Raw genomic sequence first — 25,907 nt, forward strand, 5'->3', positions numbered from 1 at the left:
ACAAAACAGCATTCCTTTGGGGCCAAGGTGCAAAATGCTGCACATATAGTTAGAATAACACATACAGTCATAAAATAATGTTAGCACAAGTCTCTGACTGTCATGGTGTGAAGATTGATGTTGCATGAGATGTTGACATGGAGCCATGTTTCTGCAAGAACAAGCATGTGACAGTTCCTCATCTTGTGTTGGGTCAGCCATAGACAAAGGCATTCCAACTTGTCCTTTAGGGAGTGAACACTGGAGAGCAGTCCTGACAGGAGAGTCAGCCTGCAACCTTGCAAAGATTCCAGTGCACCCGTTGTGCCTCTCTTCTCTCTCACACTGTCTTCAGCACCCCCTCCGCAGGGTGGCTGCAACAGCTGATGCCACGGCATGATGGCCTGATCCTCACAATAACCAAGGCCTTGCTCCACCCTTGTCATCGCTCTCTAAATGAACCAGACTTGCACTATTTTGTATCACCATTGTCCAATAGGGTCTTGCAATTCCAAGAAAATCATTTAAGACAGACATTTGCACCATTTGTTGGACCCAGAGAGGTCGCTGTGACCAAGCAAGTGTGCCATCAATTTACCAGAAGCATAAAATCTATGATAAAATGATATATTTTATGTATTTTGAACATTCACTATTGATAGAAGTACTCTGCTAGTTCATAGAAAATAAATAAACATCATATTGGTACTTTTCAACCAGCTCAAACTACAGCAGAGGAGAAATAGAAACCAGCTAAAAGAAAGTACTTGAAATTCTTATTCATCCAAACATCTTGCTCTCAAAAATTAGGGAGCTGGTATATGGTAGAAATTTCCTCAAACTTTAAAGAGTTTAATCTCTTTAAAACTTTGGCTTACAGCAAGAGAGGATTAATAAAGAAAACAGTGGAGTCAAATAGCTTAGTGCAGTTAATTACAATGCTGATATTCCTCGTTTTGTTAAGGATGAAAACCACTGTCGTACAAAATCTTATTTCTGCAGAAGAGGCTGTCTTATACCAAGAATTAAAAAAGCCATGTACATCACAACTCCCTAAATGTTTAAAGTGCAAAATTTGCCTGTGTGTGCAACAACCAAGTCCATACAGCTCCCCTGTCATTGGTCTCACTAATGAATCTGTGAACCAGACTTGCAGTATTCTACATTACCAATGTCCAACTGGGTCTTGTGATCACACAAAAAACATCCAAAACAATCATTTGCATCCTCTTTCCAGGTGGCACACTGCCTCTGATGCTTTCTTCTTGGATGGCTGGAGCAGGTGGCAACATGATGAGCAACAAATCCAGCTCCACCATCATTGAGCAATTCTTCAGTGGGACAGACCAACAGCACATAATGTTTCCAATATCCAGCAGTGTCTTGCGTTCACAAAAAAAGATGCAAAGGACAAACAATTTCACTTTTGTTCGGACCAAGAAAGGCCACTGCAACTGATTGTACTGCCATCTTTCCAGAAGCATAGCATATACAATTTAGAGCAGCTATTGATGAAGCACACTCCCTTAGCAGTATAATTAAGTGCTAACATAATAAAAAGTGGTAGACACTGGCATGAGTCCCAGACAAATCCATTTGAAAGAGTTGGTCTTCCAGTGCAATGAGGGAAGTAGGTTCTGAAGAAGAGACATGAAACAAGTTTATTGTACTTTGAACAGTAGCATGTAACATTACAGCACGGATTTCAAAAGATACCAATGATAATGAACACATGAGCCCGAATAAAATAGATTGCAAATTCTTATGATTTGACTACAAAATGCTCTAGATGTTTTATGAGGGCAGTCAATGATTGCACATGCGCAAGTTTAGCTCAGTTGAGGATGTAGCCCATTAGTGTTTGAGATCTGATGCTATGTCTGATCGGTTGTTATTTCACCTAATCTCGATACTCCTCCTTTGCTGACCAAATTGTCATTTTGTTTTGAAGATTGAGGAAACAATATCTGTGTTCTCATTGAAAGAAAGACTTAACTTAAAATCCGTTGATATAGTAAAATAGATCAATGTCTTATTTTCCTTAAAGTCTTATAGTTACTTTAAAAATCCTTATATTTCATCTTCAAATCAAAGCCATCAGGAGTATCTTGTAACTACTTACACTAAAGTGGAATGCATTTCAACTGGACCCCCTTTTATTGGATAATATTTCCTTTAATCTACTCCTGCTCTATGCAGTTAGCTGAGTGTTTTGTCTCTTCAGTTCATGCAGTTTAATTCTTTTTTTCTTTTTTTTTTGTTTTGCAGCCAAAACTCCAGCAGTGAAAACTCTTTTCATGGGATAGTAGTTTTGAAAAGATTCTGTAGTTTAAATTGGCTCTGGTACTCACCTTTGACTGCATAATGGACTGCACGGATAAGACAAGATCCTCTGCTCCGAAGATGTGAAGTAGCCTCCATCTTAGTCAATACCTCTGAGCGGCCTTTACCCCCATTCTATGAGCAATGCTGGCTGAATGACCTTGTGGTGATTTTTGAATTGTATCACTTATCACTGTCTTTTTGGTGGTGGTGTAGGGGTGCCCAGTAATACAATATGCCGGATTCTATAAAAAGCCAGGATAATCATGATTATACCTTCCTCATTGACAAAAGATAATTAATGTTCACTATGATCTAAATTGACTTGATATGTACACAAAGTTCAAACCTATCAAATCTTATTTTACCTCATATTATTTAAAATCTTGACAATTGGCAGGATTTATTGAATTCCACATGATCACACTGATCTGTATCCCTATAGTTTTTTAAAAATATAAATGATACCGGCTTTCATCAAAATGTTGTTTTGTGACATGGTAGACTTTCACAGCGCAGAGTGTTCAAGAAAAAATACCTGATCTTTGTTCTACTGGCTCTTATGCTTTACTGTTCCATTTATAATTCCATGTCTGTATAGAGACTTTAGCAAACTGAATACAAAAAAAAGCTTTTCAAATGGAATTTATCTTTGCTATTAGCAAAATTTGTTTAACTAGTGGAGGTGGAAATTTGAAAGAGTATCTTTTTAAGCTAAAAGGCAAGTGACAGAAGTGGATTGTCACCAGCTTTGTATCGGAAGGTATTATAAAATGGAGTTTTCTAGTGTGATAATGTAATGAGTGAAGTTGCAGAGGGACTATTGAGAGGTAATTGAGGCAAAAGCATAGGAAGTGTTAATAATGTCTTATTATTCAGTGTTAAAAGTGCACTTATTTTGTGATGGATTCTTCCCAATTAGAAAAGAACAAGCAGGGATTATAGTAAACAAGGACTTTCCTGTAATAAGAATGGATTTTTATGGTTTTAATAGTGGTATATTAAAAGTGAAGGCTGTTCTGTGTAACAAAATAAAGCTGGTGTGCAGAGACTGTTGAAATGAAGTTGCAGCACAGAGAACTATTTTTCTTAGGCTAATCACCATCCACACAGTTAAAAAGTTGTTCATTTAATTGTTAATATTAATTTTCATTAATTTATGATTTATCAATTTATTAATGCTCTAACTGGCCAAGATAGGTTCAGAAATAGAATTTAGGAATGTCAGAAGTTGTGTGTTTATATATTTTTTAAATAAATTTGGATTGAATTTTTGCTATGTACCTTTTGTTAGACTGAAGATTGTGTACATATCTGTTGTTATTTTTGCACAAATGTTTGTCATGATTAGCTTAGGAGCTTTTAAGTATTTTAATTTTTCTAATTTATTGTGGGTTGTTATAAAACTACAGGGGGTGGGAAATGAATTTCCAGTAATTAGAATAATTTTATATATATAAATATATAAATATAAATATATTAAAAATAATGCTGGTCTGTCACAAATACAAACTTTCCTTTTAAAACTGACTGTGTTGGTCAGGAATTGCTACTGGATAGTGTGATGCAAGAAAAGTCCGTGACTGAAGGGGACGGTTTGGTAATTATAACGTGTCAGTAGTTGCCCACGTTGTGGGCCTTGGTATTGTATATTTTACCAGTACAAATCATGGACACAATGCATAAACCTGTCAGCCATAAAGAGACAGCAGATTACTGTATGCCTTCTTTTGTATTGAAATTGTATATAAAGCTGATCAAAAATTTGTAGAAAATAGTTTATACAGCATTATATTATTGCTGAATCTCAGTGAATTCTTGGGGAAAAAGTTTTTCTATTTACACCTTATTTTTTTGTTGCACTGTTGACCCATGGCATTTTGACAAAACTCTGTGGGTTTTGCATTGCTGGTCTGTCATGGGTGAGTTAATACTGCTGTTGCACAGATAAGATTTTGCACCTGCCTCATTGTGCTTTCCTACTGCAGATTTAAATTCTACCCATCTCCCATTCAAAGGTATCAAAAGCATGTAAAAGTTCATCAGCTGTGCCATACTGTAACTTGCTTTTCTGTAAATGAATTTTATACACTACACATTTTCATTTTGCTTTGTGCACTTTCCATCTTTTTCTCTACCCACCACCTATCCTCCAGCAGTATGATTGTGTTCATTCCATGCCTATCTTCATCTTTGTGGTATTGTTAACAGAATGGTGTCTAGAATAGCTGTAAATAGTTAATTCAATGGCGTATAAATTGAACAAACTTTGTTTCTGATTGACACTGCCATGGTTCAACACCCAGCCTGGAGATATTCTCTAGTGAGGGATGTTTTTTTGTTTTGTTTTGTAACAGGCTTTGTAAATAAAAAAAATAATTTATATGTTTCTAAGAAGTACACTTTCCTGTTGCATCTTTACTACAATTTATGGACTTCCTTCAATTGTTAGTGAATTTGTTTTTGAACCTGGGTGAGAAACTGTTTCGTCAGCCATTTAAGTGAAGATAAAAGTCAGCAACTGAGAATGATGAAATGTGGTTTTAATTTTACATCATTGTTCATTGTTGTGGAATTTGGATGTGAAAATCAAATTTATTCACCTGTCATAATGCCAGTTCTAGGTTTTCTGACCTGTAATGATAAATTGGTTTTATTATTGTTACATGTTTTTAAAGAAAACTTATCTTGCATACCACCCATGCAGATCATTACAACAGTGCATTCAGGTACTGTAGTTATAGTAAGTCAATAACAGATCAGAGAATAAACTGTCACAGTTACAGAGAAAGTGCGGATAATAAGGTGCAAGGCCATAATGAGGTAGGTTGTGAGATCAAGAGTCCACATTATCTTTAGAGGGGACTGTTCAATAATCTTATAACAGTGGGATAGCTGTCCTTGAGTCTGGTTGTATAGGCTTTCAGACATTTGTATCTTCTAACCAATGGAAATGGGGAGGACATCCAGGGTGGGAGGGGTCTTCAAATATGCTGACTGCTTAACCAAGGCACTGAGTGGTGCAGAGTCCATAGAGGGAAAATAGTTTCTGTGATATGCTGAGTCGTTTCCACAACTCATCTGCATTTCTTGTGGTCACAGGCATAGTAGTGTTTTACCATGCTGTGATGCATCTGAATTCGTTGATTTCTATGGTGTGTCAATAAAAATGGATGAGGATCAAGGGGGCGCGCAAAAATTCTATAGGTTCATGATGAAGTAGAGGCATTGTTGAGCTTTCGTGGTCATGACATCTTCATTGTTGGACCAGGACAGTATAATGCTTATGTGATCTGCTGGGAACTTGAAACTCTCAATCCTTTCAACCGCACTTCTTTATGGATGTTAATAGGTGTGTTAGTTAGTGGTCACTGTTTCAACATTAGAAGTTAAATGGCTATAGACCATAAGACATAGAAGTAGAATTAGGCTGTTTGGCCCATCGAGTCTGCTCCACTATTTCATCATGGCTGATCCAATTTGCCTCTCAGCCCCTTCTCCCCGTATCCCTTTGTGCCCTTACCAATCAAGAATTTCTCAACGTCTGCCTTAAATATACATAAAGACTTGGTCTCCACAGCTACCTGTGGCAAAAAATTCCACAGATTTACTGCTCTCCAGCTAAAGAAATTCCTCCCCATCTCTGTTCTAAAAGGACACCCCTCAATTCTAAGGCTTGGTTGTCTGGTCTTAGGCTTTCCCATCATAAAAAACATCCTCTCCACATTCCACTCTATCAAGGCCTTTCACCATTCGATAGGTTTCAATTAGGTCACCCCAAATTCTTCTGAATATAGATGTTATTGAAATGTTTAGTTTGAGTGGAATTAATTTTGTTCTAACCATAAAACAAACTAAGTTGATAGCATAGCTTGTGTGTGTCAGCTCCACAACAATAAGCAGGTAAATAATCTGAAGCTGCAAACATTCTGTGGTCTAGTTTTAGAAAGGGGAATGTCCAATTTATTGGAATAAGTCTCCATCTAATGATCTGTCACAACTAAACCTGTTGATAAGTATGTTGGTGCATAGTTTATGCCAAGCTTAAATTTCTGAACTGAAAGGGCCAAGGTTTGGAAAACAAGCTGAATTACAATCCTGATTATGGTATCCAATGACATTAACAGACATAATGCTGTGTACCACTCTGAAAGCTTTCAGGGCAGGCCTTTTAAAACTGAACATTCCCTCAAATGCATTCCACTGTGATCATTTTTCCATATTACACCGCAGCTCATTTTCTCTCTTTCCCCCAACCCTCCCCCTCCACATGCAGCATTTTATTTTAATGTTCACTATTACAATATGGCATTTTAATTTGCAGCCATGCTTAATAAAAGTTTAAATTTTGTTCTTCAAAATCATGGATTTTAAAGCAGAAATTGTGTAAAAGTAATGGATTTCATGCTTATCAATGGCAAATGGATAAATTTGCTAAGTTACAGATAAAGTATATTCATAGTCATTTTTCTACAAATTGGAATTTTGTGAACTAATTGTAACAGTCGGAAATACTTTCAGGATGATCATTGCAACTGAGCAAAAATATAATTGATTTTAGGTCAGTTCTAAAACATCTTCTGGCATTTCCCACCATAGTGTAAATATATATAAATTTACATGGAACGATGTTCATAGTTGTGACCTACTTACTATCAATGTGTGTGACATGCATTGAATAATCCCAAAATCGAGATGAAAGGTATTCCTGGTCTTTGAGGCTTAAGAGTTACTAGTGTTCATTCTCCTTTCATGAACTTTATACAGATGTCAATGCACAATGAGCTTCAGTGTTTGGGCCAGTTCCTGAGATGCTGAATGTAACATCAGTGTTCCAATTTGCAAAAGAAATTACGCATGCCATCAAGTTGATTCCTGGAGGTTATTCTATTCTAAATAGGCCACAATTGTTTAAGATCTAAATTGTCAATTTGCTAACCAAATTGCAACAGGACACAGGCTGATGATAAAGGTCCAGGTGAGTGAGCACTGTGATGTTTGAAGTTATGGACAGAACGGTTTAGCAAGTTTAAGTGCAAGTACAATTTTTGGAACCAAAATTGATAATAACCACTTGTTTCAGATAGATTTAATATTTGATCATGTATTCAGATCCATTTTTACAATTTTATATACAGTATTAATTAACCACATCAATGTAATTTTGAATACTTTTTTTCCAGGCATTCTTAGAAGATTGAAATCCAGAAATTGGTTGTACTTTGATTAGATCCACTCAAGTTAAAGGACGATAATCTATCAACAACTGGCATATGAAACTTAGTAGGTGCAAAAAAAAGTGACTTCCTTACATGTACAAAGATCCCCCATAGAGGCCAGGACTGTGATAATATGTCCTGATGAATAGTAGTTACCTTAATTTTGACAGATGCCCTGAGAAACATGTGGAAACTTGTACATGCTCTTGTCACCTGCAATATTATTGTGTGTATTATGGGAGAGAGAGGGAGACTGCATGCAAAGCTTAAATCACAGACCAATTCTTAAGAATAAATCAAATGACACATAATTAAAATTCCATTTTAGAACCTATTTTCTGCAGTTTATTGGTACCTTTTTGTAAAGTAAACTTAATATACATAAAGTTAATTCATAATCCAAGTGCCAGTTCCGAATCAAATAAATACATTTAAAATATGTAATAGCTTTTATATCTTATGCTCCCATCAAGAGTTTTATCAGGATCAAAGCCCTTATTTACGTTATTGACTGGCATAATGAATAATTTGTCACACAATATCATAATCATACTAATAAATTACAATTATCTGATGTACTTATAATCCACATCGACACACATAGCACCCAAGGTCCGGACTGAACCTGGGCGTTTGGAACTGTGAAGCCACAGATCAAACTGTGACACACTGCAACTTCTAATCATTTGTTCTTATTGTAGTTTTCGTTTGACCATTGGAAAAATGCTGTTCTGTTGTTTTAACACAATCTAAATCAGAATCCTGATGGCATTTTGTACTCCATTTCCTTAAGTCTGATTGAGTAATGTTAACCTGGCAGACTCATGAAGGACCATGGTAACCTTGGCAACATATTTTAGTAGTTTAACCAACAGGTATATCAAAATAAATACTTCCTGTTCAGTGAATCACCTGCTATTGGAGTTCCTAATATTTAATCCCTGATTAAGCTCCAACAATTTAGGTAGCCAATATCTATTAGGTGCTCAAAATTGTATTTGCAAAGACATCTAGCAGTTATTCACAGGTGGACCTCTCTGATGTTGACATTGGGCCATTGGGCCTTTGAAAGTAAACTTCTTCACTACCCCTAACACATAGTGAACAGGCTGAATGACTTGTTTTCTACTTTTATCAATGTGTACAAGTACACCACATTGATAAGTGTAGAAACAAGTTACTGTTAGACCAAATCCCCAATCCCTGCCTCAAATGCTTACACTACCACATTTATGCTCCAAGCTGCTGCTATAGTTCAATTCTGTTTCAAGTTTCATTGTATTGTGGGTTCCAGCAAATACAATTCAGAAATCAAAATGTACGTGCCTTTGTAAACATTTATTTATTAGACTCAATGTTGTAATCCACCTGTCATTAATATAGAACCTTTATCTCAGCTAAAGCAAATCTCGTGTTGGAGAGTCATTTCACGCAGAGGTTTCACAACAGAATTAGGTATTAAATCACCACTGCAATCCTAATCCTAATCACAGACATTTTTTTTAAATTGTAAGGAGTTCACCAGCGGCCATTGTTTTCCCCTGAGATTTTCACAGTTCGAAATAGAATGAAGACTGGCAACATCAGTGAAATGTTTAATTAGGGGTTGATTTTTAAATCAGATTATTGAGGTTCCCCATGTAGTTGGAAAACCAGTCCAGAAAGTCAAAAAAAAAGGGTAAGATCATTGAAGAATAACGGTCAACAGGTGGTCTGGAGACAAAATGGTTGTGAGCAGGAGTGAAGGTTGCTATTTGCTATTAAAATTGTGATGGAAAGTATAAAGAACGGGTGTATTTAATGATAGTTATAAATTACCGGACACCCTTTAAATGTTTACCAAATGTTCTCACCATCAACTGTTGGGTTGGGAACATTCAGGTTTGAGCTGAGAATCCTAGTACAGTATTTAATTAGAAACACCTTTCAACACATGATATGCTGAATGAATATTAATGAGCGTCTCAGAAAAGACCATACAAAGTTTTAACAAAAGCTGGAGAATAAAGAGAATGAAGGCAGTAAAACTGATTGCGGCTCAAGACTGACATACCGCTGAGGACGTTTCCTGCGACTTGGGAAAAGCATTAAAGGAACTCCACTTGGCAACTGCTTCCTTTTGCAAAAAAAAGGTTGAACAAGGCAGCTTAACCAATGAAATTATTGCAACAAGGCATGATGCAAGTCATGGAAATCATTTCTGTCTGCAATGAACCTCCAATGTTGTGTTCTTTTGGCGAACTGCCCACTTGTTGATACAGACAAAAGGCCCACAGGTTGACTCTATTCATTGTAAACAAAATTCTAAATTGCTGGAAATACTAACCAAGTTCATTGGAGTCGGCAAAATGATGAAGCATACAAGACTTTAAGATATAGGAGCAGAATTAGGCCATTTGGCCCATTGTCTGCTCCGCCATTTCATCATGGATGCTCCAATTTTTCCTCTCAGCCCCAATCTTCTGCCTTCTCCCCATATCCATTCATGCCCTGACCAATCAAGAATCTATCAACCTCTGCCTTAAACATACATAAAGACTTGGGCTCTGTAGCAGCCTGTGGCAAAGATCTCTACAGCTACACCAATCTCTGAAGAAATTCCTCCTCATCTCCGTACTAAAAAAGACACCCCTCTGTTCTGAGGCTGTGACTTCTGGCCTTAAGACTCTTCCACCATATGTGCTGGCCATTAACTATGGTTACTGAAATATGTGAGGTGTTTAATGGAATTACAGAAGTGAGAAAGTGTTCTATCAAACTAATTTTGTTTCAGTTACCCACTTATTGTATTCTGTTCTATTTAAAGACAGTACAAGGTAAAATTATAAAGTTTCTTCACAGAAACTAAGTTTGCTGTATTTCAACCATCTTGTTTTTTGTATTTTTGAAGAGGTCTTTCTACATCATTACTTTATTAATGAAATATAGCATTCAGTGTGATTCACCTGTATAGGGAAGGCACTCCAAAAGTACTGATGGGTAGGTCAAAATCCTGGAATTGTGTAGCTGCTGATCAGTTGTGTGTTTCGTATTCCAGCATTTTGACCCCAGTTACAGTTTAATTTTTGTTTGTTAATTTTCATTAGTGTTTCCATTATCAGCATTTGGGAATCAATCAACATCTTGAAAATAAGAAATTTTAACAAGCCATGTAAATTGCATATAGTCTATTAAAATACAGCATTTTTATCAAAGCAATGGTATGAATGGTTAAATCATAAATCAGAATGGTATAGCTTCTGAATTCTCTGGCTGCTGTTTTTGATTAAGTGGCAGTCCTATCAGACTTCCTGTTTTTCACCTAAAAATGTTAAAATTGTAATTTAAGGGATTTTTTAAACAATATAATTCTGAAATTACTATTAAGTCAATCATTTATCCATAAAATACACATTTTTCCACACAGTTAGCAAGTAGAATAGGCTGCTGGAAACCATGCAGGAAGGAACAATAAAGAGGCATCTTCACAGACATATGGAATTAGTATAGACAGCGTGTGGGTTAACAAGATGTGGTAGGCAAAAGACCAAGTTTTATGTTCTCTTGTGTGTTAAATTTTAATGTAAGAAAATGAACAACAATCTTGTTATTCTGATTTCTTCACTACTCGTTAATTATTGCTTTCTGCTGAAGACCGTGTTACTTGCACTCCATGCCATCTTATGAAACTGTAGTGTCAAAAGTCACTACCATCAGCCGTCACTGACCTTTGGGCAACTTGCAAGCTCTCAGTTCCAAGTTATGCCACTGGATGGAGCATTCTGCTCACAATATTAGTTTCCCCTGCAATATTCCCAGAAAGTGTTTTGTATAAAATGCAGAAAAGGTCTTAACTTGATAAAAATATTTTGCGAGTAGGGCGAAGTCATTTACAATATTTCTAAAATTGTGATGTTTAAGGCTATATTTACATTGTGAATACTGCTCACAAGTTGCTGTATTATTAATTTGTGGCTGTTACTTCTTTAACTTGCCTGGCTGTAGTTGGAACTGTCAGATCCAGGAGTCCTTTGATAATAGGGTGATCTCCATTCTCAGATTTTAAAATGAAACATGATCACAGGTAGAGGAATTTAAATAGTCACAAAATTCTTGAGCACTTTACCAACCACAAAGTTCTGTATTTGGAGTGCCCCACTTAAGAGATGTGATATCAAATTGCACCCCTAACAGGCCTAAAGTTATATATGCACTCTCCATTACCAGCACACTGTTGGTATTCCATGTCCCTTCTATAAAATGCACTACAACAACTTAAGTCTTTTTTTACATCATCTCCTAACCCCGCTACATCTAATAGCAAGATCGGAAAGGCATGTGGCAATGTCATCTAATTTGGTGTGTGGCATCACTGCTAAGTTAGTCAAAGTAAAATCTGATATTCATTTGCCAAGGTTACATTACAATGCCAAGGTTAGCAGAAAATGATGACTGATAAGTGAAGGAAAAAGATTAAAGAACAGCTGGTGAAATCTGTGAAGTTGACCACAGTCTCTCAATTTTAAATATATACTTAAAGAACTCTTGTTTTCAAAGAAATAAAAATTACTGCACAACTAACAGTTTTGAAAGGCCCGTTACCTTTTATATTTACTTGATATTCATCAACATCATGTGTCATGTTGTATGATTTGGGTGATTAGGGTCAATGACCATGATTATTCTCGGCAAATTCTACAGAAGAGGTTTATCATTGCCGCCTTCTGGGCAGTGTCTTTACAAGACAGGTGGCCCCAACCATTATCAATACTCTTCAGAGATTGCCTGCCTGGCATTAGTGGCCTCATACCCAGGACTTATGATATACATCGGCTGTTTGTGCAATCACTCACCACCTGCTCCCAAAGCTTCACGGGATCCTGACGGGGCTAAGCAGGTTTCCCAAGGGTGATCTGCAAGCTAGCGGAGGGAAGGCGCCTTACACCTCCTTTGGTAGAAACATATCTCCCCCGCCACTTAATAGATTAATATCTGAAAGCTGAATAGATTACCTCTAAAGACGTAATGTGATGTTGATTCTGAGCTACCAGCAGGGTACGTGCATCTATTAGCATGGAGAGAATAAAAGAGCTTTCTTGGGAATCAATTAAGTCAATGGAATAGAGGGAGGGAGAGCATATTAGTCTGCAAGCTTGGAACACCAGGAGAGTGCAGGAAGTCAGAGCAGTGGAATGCAGAAAGCTTGGAACACCAGGAGAGTATGGGAACAGGAGATGTGCAGGAAGTCAGAGCAGTAGAATGCAGAAAGATGCAGGAAAAAGCAGCACAAGAAAAGACAATAAACATCTGAAAGTATGAGGCATATAAAAGACGAATGAATAGCAAGACAGTATTCAGAAGTACATTGCAAAAGCTGTGAGGGACAAGCCACGGGAAAAAAAAAAGCCAGAAAGGGAACTGTGCCAGAATGATTCTGGGGAAACAATACATGAGGAGATACGACAGAGTCACAGTGAGCAAAATGGCAACGTGAAAAAAGGCATGACACTGAAATGGGTCAGGGCAGAGCTACAGTCCCATGATCTGACCCAACGAGAGCAGCCAGTTGGGCAATAGTTATGCAGCACTCAAGAGAACAGCCTGGGGGGAAAAGTCCCAAGACTTCTATACTTAAATCACACAAGATTCAAGCTTACCAACAGTGAAATCTGTCATCACATCATGGATAAATGCAATCTCCGTGATTAACAGGTCCAGAATTATAAGATAATTAGAGAATAATAATTATAGCTTTGTAAAATTCAAGAATGCACCTGATGGTGCATCACCATACAGAATGCTAGTTGATCCAACAGTAAGCAGTAGACAGCAAAGCATAAAGCATAAAAGCTATTGCCCTCTCCTATTATTACTGCTTAATTCATGGAACATTTAATAGCTGCAATTGGGATCACAACAAACAAGGGTATAACGTTAAAAAATTCAAAGGCAGGAATATAAGAGGCAAGAACATAACAGGTAAAAGGTCACTCTGCTTCTCAAGCCTACTCTGCCATTCTAAAAAATCACAACTACTCTGATCTTGGCTAAAATTCCACTACCTTATTTGTTGCCTTTAACCCTTCATGTACCTGTTGAGCAAAAATTCAGCCTTCATTGATCCTGCCTCCACATTTCTCTGGGGTAGGGAATACCAAAGATTTATTAACCTCAAAAAATGATTCGCTCTCATTATAAATGGTGCATTAAATGAAAGCCCCCCTTCTGAAAATAAGCTGCTACTTTCAGATACTCTCAGCGGTATCATCACAGGATCTACATTGTCAAACTCTTCTGGAATCCCTTGTTTGTTCTAAACCCTAAGCAGAAGTCCAAAGTATTCAAATGTTTCTTAAGTCAACCCTTTCATTTGAGGAAATAAAATAAATGGTGGAAAGAGAAACAAAATTAAGATTTTGGTCACAGAGCATTCATCAAACTAGTAAAGCTGCTCTGAAATACCTCGAATGCAGAGTATTTCTTTGATTAAAGATACCAAGATTGTAGGCTGTACACTGACTTACAAGATTTCTTTCTCCGCTCCCTTCTGCAATAAAAGACAATCTGACTATTCATGTTGCGAATTATTTCTATGTCTATATATTAGCTTTGTTTTTGATTTTCCGTACGTTCTACTCCGAGATTTGTTTTGGCCGCATGTGCCCTCGCAACCTGCTTTCCCACCTGTCTTTGTAGTCAGCCAATCTGCCTGTAACGAACTCTCGGTAATCTTTTACCCATTAAAAAGCTGATTTTACTTCAGTGTACACCACTGTAATCCTCGTCACCTTAATTCATTGGGACTGAAATCCTTTCGAGGGAACGGTCTGCAGCAGTGGTATGGTTATCCCTCGACTATAGATAACATTCAATTTTCCAGTATAGTTCGTGGGGTAGAAAAGTATCTTTGGTCATTTAACACCAGAGAAACATTGGACGCTGGATTGGTAGCACACTGGATTCCTCGCTTGCTCTGTCAGACCCGAGGTGTCCCTCATTCGGCTGATCCGAAGATCCCTCGGTGACAGACTCCAACAACCCGAACCGGCACCGGGTTGCCAATGGACCGGACCCAGGTAATCCAAGACCCCCGAATCTTATGCATCGGCCCCGGGTCAAGTTCAGGGGACGCTCGGAATCGACCTCCAGCACCCAGCTGTCTGCACCGGCGCCCGGTTAACATTCCGGCTCTCCGGGGGCGTTGAAAGCTCCGTCATTCAGCCGACTGTGAGGGTAACAGCTGATCGCCGTCCGGGAGGGGGTGGGGACCATGAGCGGACATTGCGTCACCTTCAGCTTCCGATCCGTTACCCAGCAACAACGGCATGGCGTCTTCCCGGGAGCAAGAAGCTTTGGAGTACCTGGCGGAGCACCAGATACTGGAGCTGATCGACAGTCTGACCAGCATGTTGCTCTACCACCGGCCGGGTACGTGGGCACTCGTGGCCGAGGCCCTGGGTTTGAGGAATACGTCGACTCGAGGGTCCGGGGAGGAACCGAGCCGGTCTCAGTCATGACCAACTCAACCCACCTCAGACTTCTCATCCCATCCTCTTCTCTTCTCATTCCCTGCTAATCTCATCTCATCCTATTATCCTTCCTTCTTTCATCTCATTTCTCCTCAACCCCATTCGTCCTCACCCCAATTACACTCATTCCTTCTCACCCCTCAACCCTCCTGATGCCATCTAATGTCTCATTCTTTCTCATCCCAATCCCTCTTCATGCGTCCTCATATCATTCCCAATCTTCTCATCTAATTCTCTCTGCATTCCTCCTCACCCTTCCACATAACATCCCTCCATATCTTGCACCTGCCTCCTCGCCCTTTCATCCCTTCTTATCACACCTTCCCCATCTAACCCTCCTCGGTCTGCCTTATCAAACTTCCCCACCTCATTCCTGCTCATCACACCTGCCCCCTCACCACCTTCATTATATCTCGCCCACCACATTCCTCCCCAGCCAATGCATCCCTCCAAATCCCACCTGAATTCACTACAGCATCATGCATCAAAATCCCACCTCACCCCATTTCAGCCCACCTCATTGACCACACCAGTCCCACGCCCACAAGCCCACACCATACTGCAACAAACCACCTGAATTTATCTCACCTACTGCATCCATCTAATTTCAAAACCATAGCCTGACATCCCTCACTGCATCCATCTTACCCCAACGTTGAGTTCTCAATACCACTCACCTCATCCACCACACCCAAAATCAACTCCTTAAATCACATCCTTTATCATCCCCAACTCACTCCATCCCAGCATCAAAGTTCCAATGCAACACCCGAACACACTGTCTGACCCACTGCATGTATGCCATCCAAGCATCAGCTCTTAAGCTGCACCCAAACACACTCTTACTCACCTCACCCACCACACTGGCATCATCTCAATCAACTTCCCATCCTAATTTACCACCTTTCACCTACCCCACCTCAACACCAGTCTGCCAATGCCACTCCCTAAAATCTCCTTTAACAGCATTAATATCCTCTGTCACACCCCATATCAACCACTTCAACTACCCCACCGTAGTATCATTCCTTTAATGCCACTCCCAGTAAGACTCTCCGCATCATTCCAAACCACTCTCACCAATTTATGCACATTCAACATCACATTAACACCTGTTTCACCCACCTTTCCCAGCTTCAATCATTCAACATCATGCTCTATTTTGTCCATCACAATCTAGCATCAAGCACTCAACACCACAGCCTAACGGCCTACCTCACCCATTACACTTATCCTAACCCAGTGCCATACCTGCTATTGAATAATCTCTCTCACATTGTTAAATTATACTTGAGGTTTGTCATTCTCTTAGAATACCATTTGAAAGCTTCATGGCTTTAAAAGCTTTTTTTTAAATTTGTGCATATTTCAGACTCTTGTTTGATTGCATTAGAGTCATAGAGTATTGCGTAAAGAAGTTATTCTGCAGTCTCTTTTAAGTCTCTCCCTTTTTTCTTGTATCTGTAGTTTTTAGTCGTGGACTCCCCAACCCTGAGGAAATGATGTCATTCACTTCATCCATATCCTTCATGATTCTATAAACCTTTGTGAGGTCACCCTCATTTTCCTGTGCTCCTCAGAATAAAGGTCCAGTATGGTTGCATTCTCCTTATAATTCAGGTCCTCTAGTCCAGAAAGCATCCTCATAAATCTCTGGTACACCCCCTCCAGTTTGACAATGCCTTTCTTGTATAATGGTAGTCGAAGCTGGACACAATATTCCAACGAGTCTCACCAACAATTTCTATGACTGCAACATACCATCCCTAACGCTTAAATTTGACATCCTGACTGATGAAGGGCAGCATGCTAAGTGCCATTTTCAAAATCCTGTCTACTTGTTTACTTTCAGTGAACTGTGTACTTGTCTTCCCAGATCTCTCTGTTCCACAACACTCATCAGTGCCCTGCCAAACACTGTATAAGTCTTATCTGGCTTTATTGTACAAAATGCATCACCTCACACTTAGCTGTTGCAATCCATTTCCATTCCACCTTCCCTAACTGATTGCGATCTCTTTGCAATTCATTGTCACTTACTTCACTATCAACAAGAGTTCCTAATTTAGTACCATCAGTAATCTTGCTAATTGTGCCATGCCCATTCTGTCACGTACCCCGTGACCAGGTTACCAAACCAGCAGAAATGGAATGATATGTTGGAGTCTGGTGGTACTGTAACTAAAGGTGTTTATTAGTAAACTAAGTAATACAGTATCAAAAATGCAAATATACATCAAACAGGTTAGCAATGATAAATACAGAAGTGCAGGAATAAGAATCAAAACCAAGCTCTATCATAGTCTGGGATAATGAATAGTCTTAGAATAATGCAGAGTTCAGTTCAGTTCAGTTTGGATTGAGGTAGTTGCTGTTGTGACGTTGGAGAGAGAGAGAGAGAGAGTGAGATGAGCAGCTGCAGCAGGCAAACCTTCCGTTGTCTTCTTGTTCCGTTGTACTGTTGTGATCATTAATTATGACCCTTCCGTTCCCGGCCAGACCGTTCTTCAGTGGTGGACTTGTCACCCAGATGAGGATGGACACACACACAAGCCTTGGACTGATTTCCCCAAATCGATCCTCCAAGCCCCCACCTTCCTGTGAGTGCACAACACTCGTTCAGTGTCCAGTGGCGTGTCTGCCTGTATCTCAGCAGACTTGTCTTTTATCTCCCTTGCCGGGGTACCAGCCATCCATCAATTGATCATGTCCATCAAACTGGGCTACTCCCTCCTGTCTCAGCAGGCACCAGGCACCCACGATGCTGTGTCAGCAGCGATTCACACAAGCAGGCAAAGTGGCAGAGTCCTCGGAAGTAAAGTCAACAATCAGTGAAGAAGCCATAATTCTAAATCCTTGTGTCTCTCTCATTATCAGAATGTGCAGCATGGCACCTCCCCCCCTCTTTATCTCACTCTCTCTCGTTAGCAACATAGGTCATGGGGGGATCAACTCTGGACCCCATCTCCCCATGGTTTTCTCATCACATGTAACAATTCACATCCAAATCATTTACATAAATGGCCTGGATGTGGATTCATCTTCACCCTCTGCGTCCAATAATCAAGCAAATTCGGAACCCCCCTTCTTAGCTTCCCTGAATCCCATGCAACCTAACATTCCAGGTCAGCCTATCATGCCTTACTAAATTACATACAGACAACATCCATTGCCCTACCTTCATCTATCTCCTTAATTGCCTCTTAAAAAAAATTCCAGAAGAATCATTACACATGATCCTCATGTGTAAAACCATGCTGACTATTCCTGCTCAGGCCTTGACTAGCCAAATGATGGTAGATCTTGTCCCTCAGAATTCCCACCAGTAACTTTTCTGCATTTGAAGTCAAGCTCACTGACCTATATTCCTGGCTTGTCCTTGCTACTCTCTTGAACAATGGAATAACATTCTGCTGGAATTCTGCCAGCGGTAAGATGAAGTTTGAGATTAAAACATGTCAAACTTTCCCAGGCAGAAAGGCACACTGAAAAAGGGACAATTCACTTTGTGGAGCATACTGAACCTAATAAAGGCCAGCACAGTGTGCTACCCCCTCGCCACAACTGGAAAATCCTTCCAGGATATGTGGGTCACAGCACCCCTGGAGTAGTCAGAATTATAGAAGATTAAAAATATATTTTTTTAATTGGTTAACTTATATTCAGTCGAAACCAAACAGAGGTCTCCTATTTTAGAAACAAAAACATCACCAAATTTTATAAACAAGAGAAAATCTGCAGATGTTGGAAATCCAACCAACATACACAAAATGCTGGACGAACTCAACAGGCCAAGTAGCATCTATGGAAAAGAGTACAGTTGACATTTTGGGCTGAAACCCTACACCAAAACAGTTTATTGTTGTTGCTGGTGTTCAGTCCATGACAGAACATAATGTACTCGTGAAAACCATTTGCTTGTGACTAACATGGAAGACAAGCATTCCTGAAGTAATCATTCCAACAGGCTACATCCAGTACTGGAGGTGGACAAGAACATCTTAGATCCACCAATGCACTTCCACAGTGGACGTTCAAAATCAGCAACTACAAATAAGTAGAGCCCTTCAAACAATGGAGGAGAATCTGCAACCTCTCATAGAAGAGTATGGAAAATGCTCTCTAAAGATTAATACAACAAATTCTTTACACCTCTAAAATAAAATGTATCAATCTCACCAAATGAGGAGTAACCTCAAATGAGGTTTGAGTGGTGTGATGCCTCTTGATAATTGAATAGAAAGGCAGAAAAGCAGCTGACCATTAGAAATTAGTTAGGATTGTGTTATAAAATATGATCCTCTTCCATTAAATTTGTTACTTAGTTCTTATAAAACCTAATTTTAGTTTTTCTTGTTTAATTTAGTTAATTTGAGGAACATCAGTAACATAGTTGATTGAACTGCAGTTCTTATTGTTAAATATGGTTTTATATTTGCAGCTAAGCCTCTGGAGTTTTTAATAGAGCAATTGAAGGCTATTAAGATCACTAAAACAAATTACCCTTGCTTGTTCGATGAATCAAATTTGGATGCTGTATTTGGGATTTTGGATCCTACAAAAAAAGGGTATATAACTCTGAAGCAGTACACAGAAGGTATGGATTTCATTTCTATGATTTACTCTGTTGTGAAACTTTGAAGCTCAGCACTTACTCTGTTTGGAATCATTTCAGCTTTGAAAACCCTTGGAATAAAAGATTTTGCAAAGATGCCATCAGGTGCCCATGACAATAAAATCCACCTGGCAGTGTTCAAATCTGAGGCGTAAGTACTGAACTCTTGCTCTTGGGTTCGCACAAATTATCTGCGAGAAGTTGAAGATTTTGCCATTGTTATCTGTGATTCAGAATTGAAATTCATAATACTTTGCTGCTTTGTCCAACGGTAGTATCTGTTACATGGGAAATCAGATGTGTGTCTCTTAAATCTGCCAGTTTCTTGGTACTGTCAGTTCTTTCCCTTCAACAATTAGTAAAAGATATGTGCAGATGGATAAATATACTTTTGAAGTCTTACATTACTTATGGTTTTGAAAAGTGAGCATAATATTAATGAGAAGGTGATGAAGTTACATAAAATTCAGTTTAAAACTGCAAAAGTTAATCTTTAAAAAATGTTTTATAAACAGGGAAATAAAGATATGGCAACTTAATTTATCAAAATCAGAATATTACTGGAAATTTGTTGTTTTGTACAATGTAATACATAATAATAAAACTGTGAATTACAGTAAATATATATTATAGATTAGAAAAATACTGCAAGAATAGTGAGGTAGTGTTCATCGGTTCAATATCCATTCAGAAATTGGATGGCAAAGGGGAAGAAGCTGTTCTTGAGTCATTGAGTGTGTACCCGCTTCCTGATGGTAGCAATGAGAAAAGGGCACGTCCTGGGTGATAGGGGTCAAAGGAAGAAACTGGTTGTGTCTGCAAAGGAAATGAAACAAATGTCATAAATTAGATTTTTTCTGCCCATCTCCTATCTTGAGCCCTTTAGGCATCAAATACCTCTTTTGGTTATGGATACAGACTATGCTGGGAACTGTATTTGACCTTTCTCCTCTACAGCAGTGTGGCTGATACCTTAAGCACATATAGGAGTAGGTCATTTCACCCATCAAGCTTGCTCCACCTACCTGCCTATTCCCCATAAACCTTGATTCCCTGTGATGTAAAAATCTATCTAACTGTGTCTTTAATATATGTAATGAAATACTCTCTACTCCTTCCTTGGACAGAGAACTCCACAGATTCACTATTCTCTATGAAAAGCAGTATCTCCTCATTTCCATCTTAAATTTATTTTCCCGATTCTTGAGGCAATATTCCCTAGATCTAGTCTCTCTTGCAGTGGAAACAACTTTCCTACCTCTATTTTATCTATCTCTCTTATAATTTAATATGTTTCTATAAGATCCCTTTCATTTTTCGGAATTCTAGAGAGTATAGTCCCAGGCAACTCAATCTCTCCTCATAGGCTAAATCACTCATCTCCAGAATCAATCTGGTGAACCTCCAATGCACCGCCTCCAAAGATAGTATATCTGTCCTCAAAAGGAGACAAGAACTGCACTCAGTACACTAGGTGCAGCCTCACCGATACCCTGTACAGTTGCAGCATAACCTCTCAGCTCTTAAATTCAGTTCCTCTCACAATGAAGGTTAATTTTCCATTTGTTCTCGTGATAACCTGTTGCACCTAGAAATCAACCTTTTGTAATTCATGCACAAGCACTCCCAAGTCTTTCTGCACAATAGCAGCCCCTTACCTACTCACTTAATCTATCTATATCTCTCTGCAGACTCTCTACATCAGCTGCACAACTTGCTTTTCCACTCAGTTTAGCGCCATTAGCAAAGTTAGATATACTGCACTCAGTAACCTCTCCCAAACCTTTAATGTATATTGTATATGTTGTGGGCCCAGCACTGAGCCCTGCAGCACTCTGCTCATGTATAACATTTTCTCTATTTTTTTACATGAACCAACCATTGCTCTGAGCAGGAAATTTTTACTTGGCCTGAAAAGTGCACAGCACTTTAAATGTTAACATTATATAAGAAGATTATATTAGATTCTTGATTGGTCAGGCCATGAAGGGATACAGGGAGAAGACAGGAGATTAGTGTTGAGAGGAAATGGCAGAGCAGACTCGATGGGCCAAATGGCCCAATTCTGCTCTTATATATTATGGACTTAGAAGAGAGAATTACAGCTGCGTGGCAACAAAGGCTATATGCTTGGGAGCAATTCAGTTATTATGCAGCGTGCACCTGCTCAGCTTACAGAAAACAGTGATCACCACTGACAGCCAACCAGAGCAACACTCATTTATCCCAACTCTTTGCTTTCTATTGGTTAACCAATCCTCTGATCTCTAACCATGCTAATAGATTGCACCCAACTCCATGCATCCTCCATGAATGCTTTTCATGTGGCATCTTATCGAATTCCTTATGGAAATCCATGTATACAACATCTATCAGTTCCCTCTAAAACCTCAAAGAACTCAAACAGGACCTGCTCTTCATGAATCCTTGCTGTGTCTAACTACAGATATTAAAATGACTGGCCTTTTGTTACCCACCTTTCGCCTACATCTTTTTTAAACAGTGCAATAACATTCACTGTCTTTCAATCTGTGGGACCTGCTCAGAGTTCAGATATTGTTGAACCTTGATCTGAATTTTCAATCAGGGAAACATGCTAATGTTAAATATCCTTGGGTTTGCAGATTTCTTCTTTTAATTGGTTAATTTTTTGCCTATATAATTCAATATGTGTAATAATATATCATATAGGTATTCTTAGAAAAAAAATGATTCAAACAAATTGTTAAGTCCCTGGCAATCTGTTTCAATAGACCTTGTGTGATAAAGATTCAAGGCTTCTTTGAGTACGCCTTCCATCATGTATAAGGACACATGTCACAAGCGCCACGGGAGCACCATTGTGTCCAAGCTCTCCTCCTTAGATGCTGTCAAAAACCCTGGAACTTTCTTCCTTACAATGCAATAGGAGTACATTAATCACACAGTCTAAGTAATTTAAGTAGAATCTTACCATCTTTACCTCCATGGCATCTAGGGATGAGTAGTTGATCTTGCCAGTGACATTCACGGATTTCATAAAATAACCAAAATGATTTAAAAATACGCACAATGAAAATTTTGAGAAATTCTATGGTTTGTTTCACTCTTCATTTATTCTGGAGGGAGAAATGGTCCATAATTTTCACTCCTGAATATTACCTGGTTTTCCCTGTGAAAGCCAAAAAGAATATGGGAGCAGCTAAGCTAACATGTTGCCTTATTTTTAGCAATTTTCCAGAACTTAGTATCTTATGAAATGAATGCTTGATATTTCAGTTAAGACAAGTAGTGTGCTTTGCATTTTAATAGCAACAGAAGTCCAGTTGGCAATCTTTTGTTATGAAAATGTAAAACTGTTAATTTATTGATAGTATTAACACTTCATACATTTAGCATTTAGAAAAAATGATACTTTTTCAGTCATAGAGTCATATAGCACAGAAACAGTCCCTTTTGCCGAACAGGTCCATGCCAACAACTAAGCATCAAGGGCAGTAATATTATCTTATTCCCATTTTATTCTCTCTGTCAATTTCCCCTGATTCTACTGGTTAACTACACATGAGGTTCAGTTTACAGTAGCCCATTAATTTATTTACAAAAATGAGTTTGGGTTGGGATGTTTACGAATATCAGACTACTTAGGGGAAAATCACACAATCCGAGAAAGACAGATTTGGTATGTCACCAAAAACACTCACAAGTTTCCACAGATATACCGAGCATTCGAACTGGCTGCTGCTGTGATGGCGGTGGGTTGTGGGGGGGGGGGGGGGGGGGAATGCTGCTGCACAGGATCAAAGTAAGCTGCAGAGGGTGGTAAAATTAGCCAGCTCCACCATGGGTACAAGCCAGTATCCAGGTCATTTTAAAGGAGCTGTGGCTCAGAAAGGCAGCATCCATCACCCAGGACATGTCCTCTTCTCATTGCTGCCATCAGAAAGGAGGTACAGAAGCCTGAAGGCACACAAGACCATTACATCATGCTCACCAGATACTCAATTGCATCATGGGCATAAGGCAGTCACCAGATGCCCACGGAGTATGTAACAAAACATACCCACTGTTAGTTAGTGACATATTTAACAGTGTGGTCTATCAGTTGTTTGCCCATTGAGCTTAGCAGCAAATCTTCATTTGCTGACATTACTAGAAATTATACTGGTTCATCCTAATGCTTAAATGGTAACCTAAGTGCCTTCAATGGCGATTAAAGATTGTGGAAAAGAAAGGAAGGAACTATCTCCTTAAAATTATTTGTTTTTCTTTAATGTTTTAAATATCCTTTAATTTATAAATATTTAAAAGTAAGAGACATTGATCAACACTAAAAAACTATGGCAGTTTTAAAAGATAGGAATATCTAAGGTGAACTGAGAGGCACTTCTATTTGAATGGTATTTGTATCCAGGTTGGTTAAATTGGGTGTGGGGTGACACTGAGCAGAAGGTAGACCAACACCAGCAAAATCCATGCTTTTATATGGTAATTGTTTACTTCAGTATGTGTATTCAGTAATAGGATGGAATATTCCAGTCATGAGCAGCCAAGATGAGTCTCTTGTTAACTCAGATTAAACCTTTGCTTATCTCAAAAGGTACTGAAAACAATAACCACCAGACACAATTTAGAACTAATATTTGTTTTTTTCATGTTATCAGGAAAGCTGGATTAATGAAGATGTATTCTCCATACAAAGCTGGATAAATAAAAACCTTCACTGTAACTGAGTAATCATAGCAAACATTCATCTCAATATGTTTAAAACTGAGACAAACAATAATATTTGCTACATGTACTTGAATAAATAATATTAACCACGACTTTGATGTTAACATTATTATTGGTTTCTGTTGGAACCCTGTGTCAGGGGACTATCTAAGGTACATTCCAGTGTGAAAATTCAGAGGTACCTTGATCAATTTGAATGTCTGTGGTTCAGAGCAATATAGAATTGACCCAATATGACATTGAAAGACAAAAGAATAAGCATGAATGATAAGTAGGCAAAGATAAATTGATTCTTCAAACAGTCAAACTGCATGGAACTTTGGACATGGTGGTCTTACTCTCCCTCATCTAATTTAATAAAATAATGAAAAGCTACCCAGAAGAAATTTTTTAAAAGCTGAAACTTTTCTCTTAATTGGATAAACAATAGAAGTGAAGGTGTTCTTGCAGTAGGTCTCCTTCAATTTATTAGTGGGATGCGACCACAAGACCAAGATTTTGGACATAAAAGATGATGTCTTCTGAATTTGATTTGAGATGCACCTTTCTTTTGCACAAAGGATAGTGAGTATGTAAAATGAGCTGCCAAAGGATGTGGTTGACGTGGGTAAAATTGCGACATTTATGAAGCTGTGGTATATCCACATTATGGAGTTGGAGCTGGAACTGGATGAACTTTGGATCATTTAGGAGTCTGAGGGGGTGATAGATAAGGACATATTGAGAGGTAATTACACCCAAGGAGCAGAACGCAGGAAACTGGGTGACAATCAGGAAAGGGAGAGGGGTTACACAGCCAGTGCAGAGTACCCTTGTGGCCATCCCCCTCAACAACAGGTACACCACTTTGGATATTGTTGGGGGGATGACCTAGCAGACAAAAGTCACAGTGATAAGGTCTATGCACTGGGTCTGGCTCTGTGACTTGAATGAAAGGTGAGTGGGGTGGGGGGGGAGAGAGAAGAGGCGAGCTGTGGTGCATGGGGAACAGAAAGAAAGTTCTGTAGATGAGAACAAGATCCTTGGATGGTTCGTTGCCTCCCAGGGCCCGGAACATCTTGGATCAAGTCTCAGGATTCTTTAGTGGGAGGGTGAACAACTAGAGGTCATAGCCAATGTAGGTACTAACGACATAGGTAGGAAGAGTGACAAGTTATTGCAAAGTGAGTTCAGGGAGTTAGGTTTAAGTTAAAGGGGAGCACCTCAAGGGTTGTGATCTCAGTGTTGCTACTCATGCTACTTGTGAGTGAGACCAAAAATAGGAAGGTTATACAGCTTAACACACACACACACACACACACACACACACACACACACACACACACACACACACACACACACACACACACACACACACACACACACACACACACACACACACACACACACACACACACACACACACACACCAGAAGGTTTGCTAGTGCTGCATGGGGTGGGGAGGATGTTTAAATTATAGTTGGGAACCAGAGTGCCAAAACAGATAGTGGAGAGGTTGTGGAGACAGATCTTGTTAAAGACCTCAGACAAAGTCAGGAATCAAAAGGTTGA

General features: G+C 38.9%; 2 protein-coding genes across 21 annotated transcripts in view; both read left to right on the forward strand.

Moving 5' to 3' along the window:
* The window catches only part of LOC132398438 (ataxin-7-like protein 1), a 267,811-nt gene extending 253,154 nt beyond the window's left edge, over positions 1-14,657 (forward strand). For 19 of the 20 annotated variants that reach the window (XM_059977870.1, XM_059977872.1, XM_059977871.1 and 16 more), the window contains one exon: positions 2,248-4,698. In XM_059977870.1, coding sequence (XP_059833853.1) covers positions 2,248-2,285 — 38 coding nt within the window. In that variant the 3' untranslated portion in view covers positions 2,286-4,698. Of the gene's footprint in view, positions 1-2,247; positions 4,699-7,484 lie in introns of those variants that run through there. The other variant, XM_059977869.1, reaches the window with a different exon arrangement.
* Positions 14,658-14,770: 113 nt separating this feature from the next.
* si:dkey-42p14.3 (EF-hand calcium-binding domain-containing protein 10) lies at positions 14,771-24,442 on the forward strand. Its single transcript, XM_059977888.1, has 4 exons — positions 14,771-14,927; positions 19,470-19,625; positions 19,704-19,794; positions 24,287-24,442. Exons 1-4 carry the CDS (start codon positions 14,825-14,827, stop codon positions 24,330-24,332), a joined length of 396 nt encoding a protein of 131 aa, XP_059833871.1. The 5' UTR covers positions 14,771-14,824; the 3' UTR covers positions 24,333-24,442.
* The last annotated feature ends 1,465 nt before the right edge of the window (positions 24,443-25,907 follow it).

Source organism: Hypanus sabinus, chromosome 8 (genome assembly GCF_030144855.1).
Source record: "Hypanus sabinus isolate sHypSab1 chromosome 8, sHypSab1.hap1, whole genome shotgun sequence".
Taxonomy (NCBI): Eukaryota; Metazoa; Chordata; class Chondrichthyes; order Myliobatiformes; family Dasyatidae; genus Hypanus; species Hypanus sabinus.

Excerpts from the sequence above, each read along its gene's own strand:
- si:dkey-42p14.3 (XM_059977888.1), top strand. The coding sequence starts at position 14,825 with ATGGCGTCTTCCCGGGAGCAAGAAGCTTTGGAGTACCTGGCGGAGCAC. Across the intron at positions 14,928-19,469 it reads GTTGCTCTACCACCGGCCGG|CTAAGCCTCTGGAGTTTTTA; the intron begins GTACGTGGGCAC and ends TTATATTTGCAG. Across the intron at positions 19,795-24,286 it reads GCAGTGTTCAAATCTGAGGC|GAAAGCTGGATTAATGAAGA; the intron begins GTAAGTACTGAA and ends TCATGTTATCAG.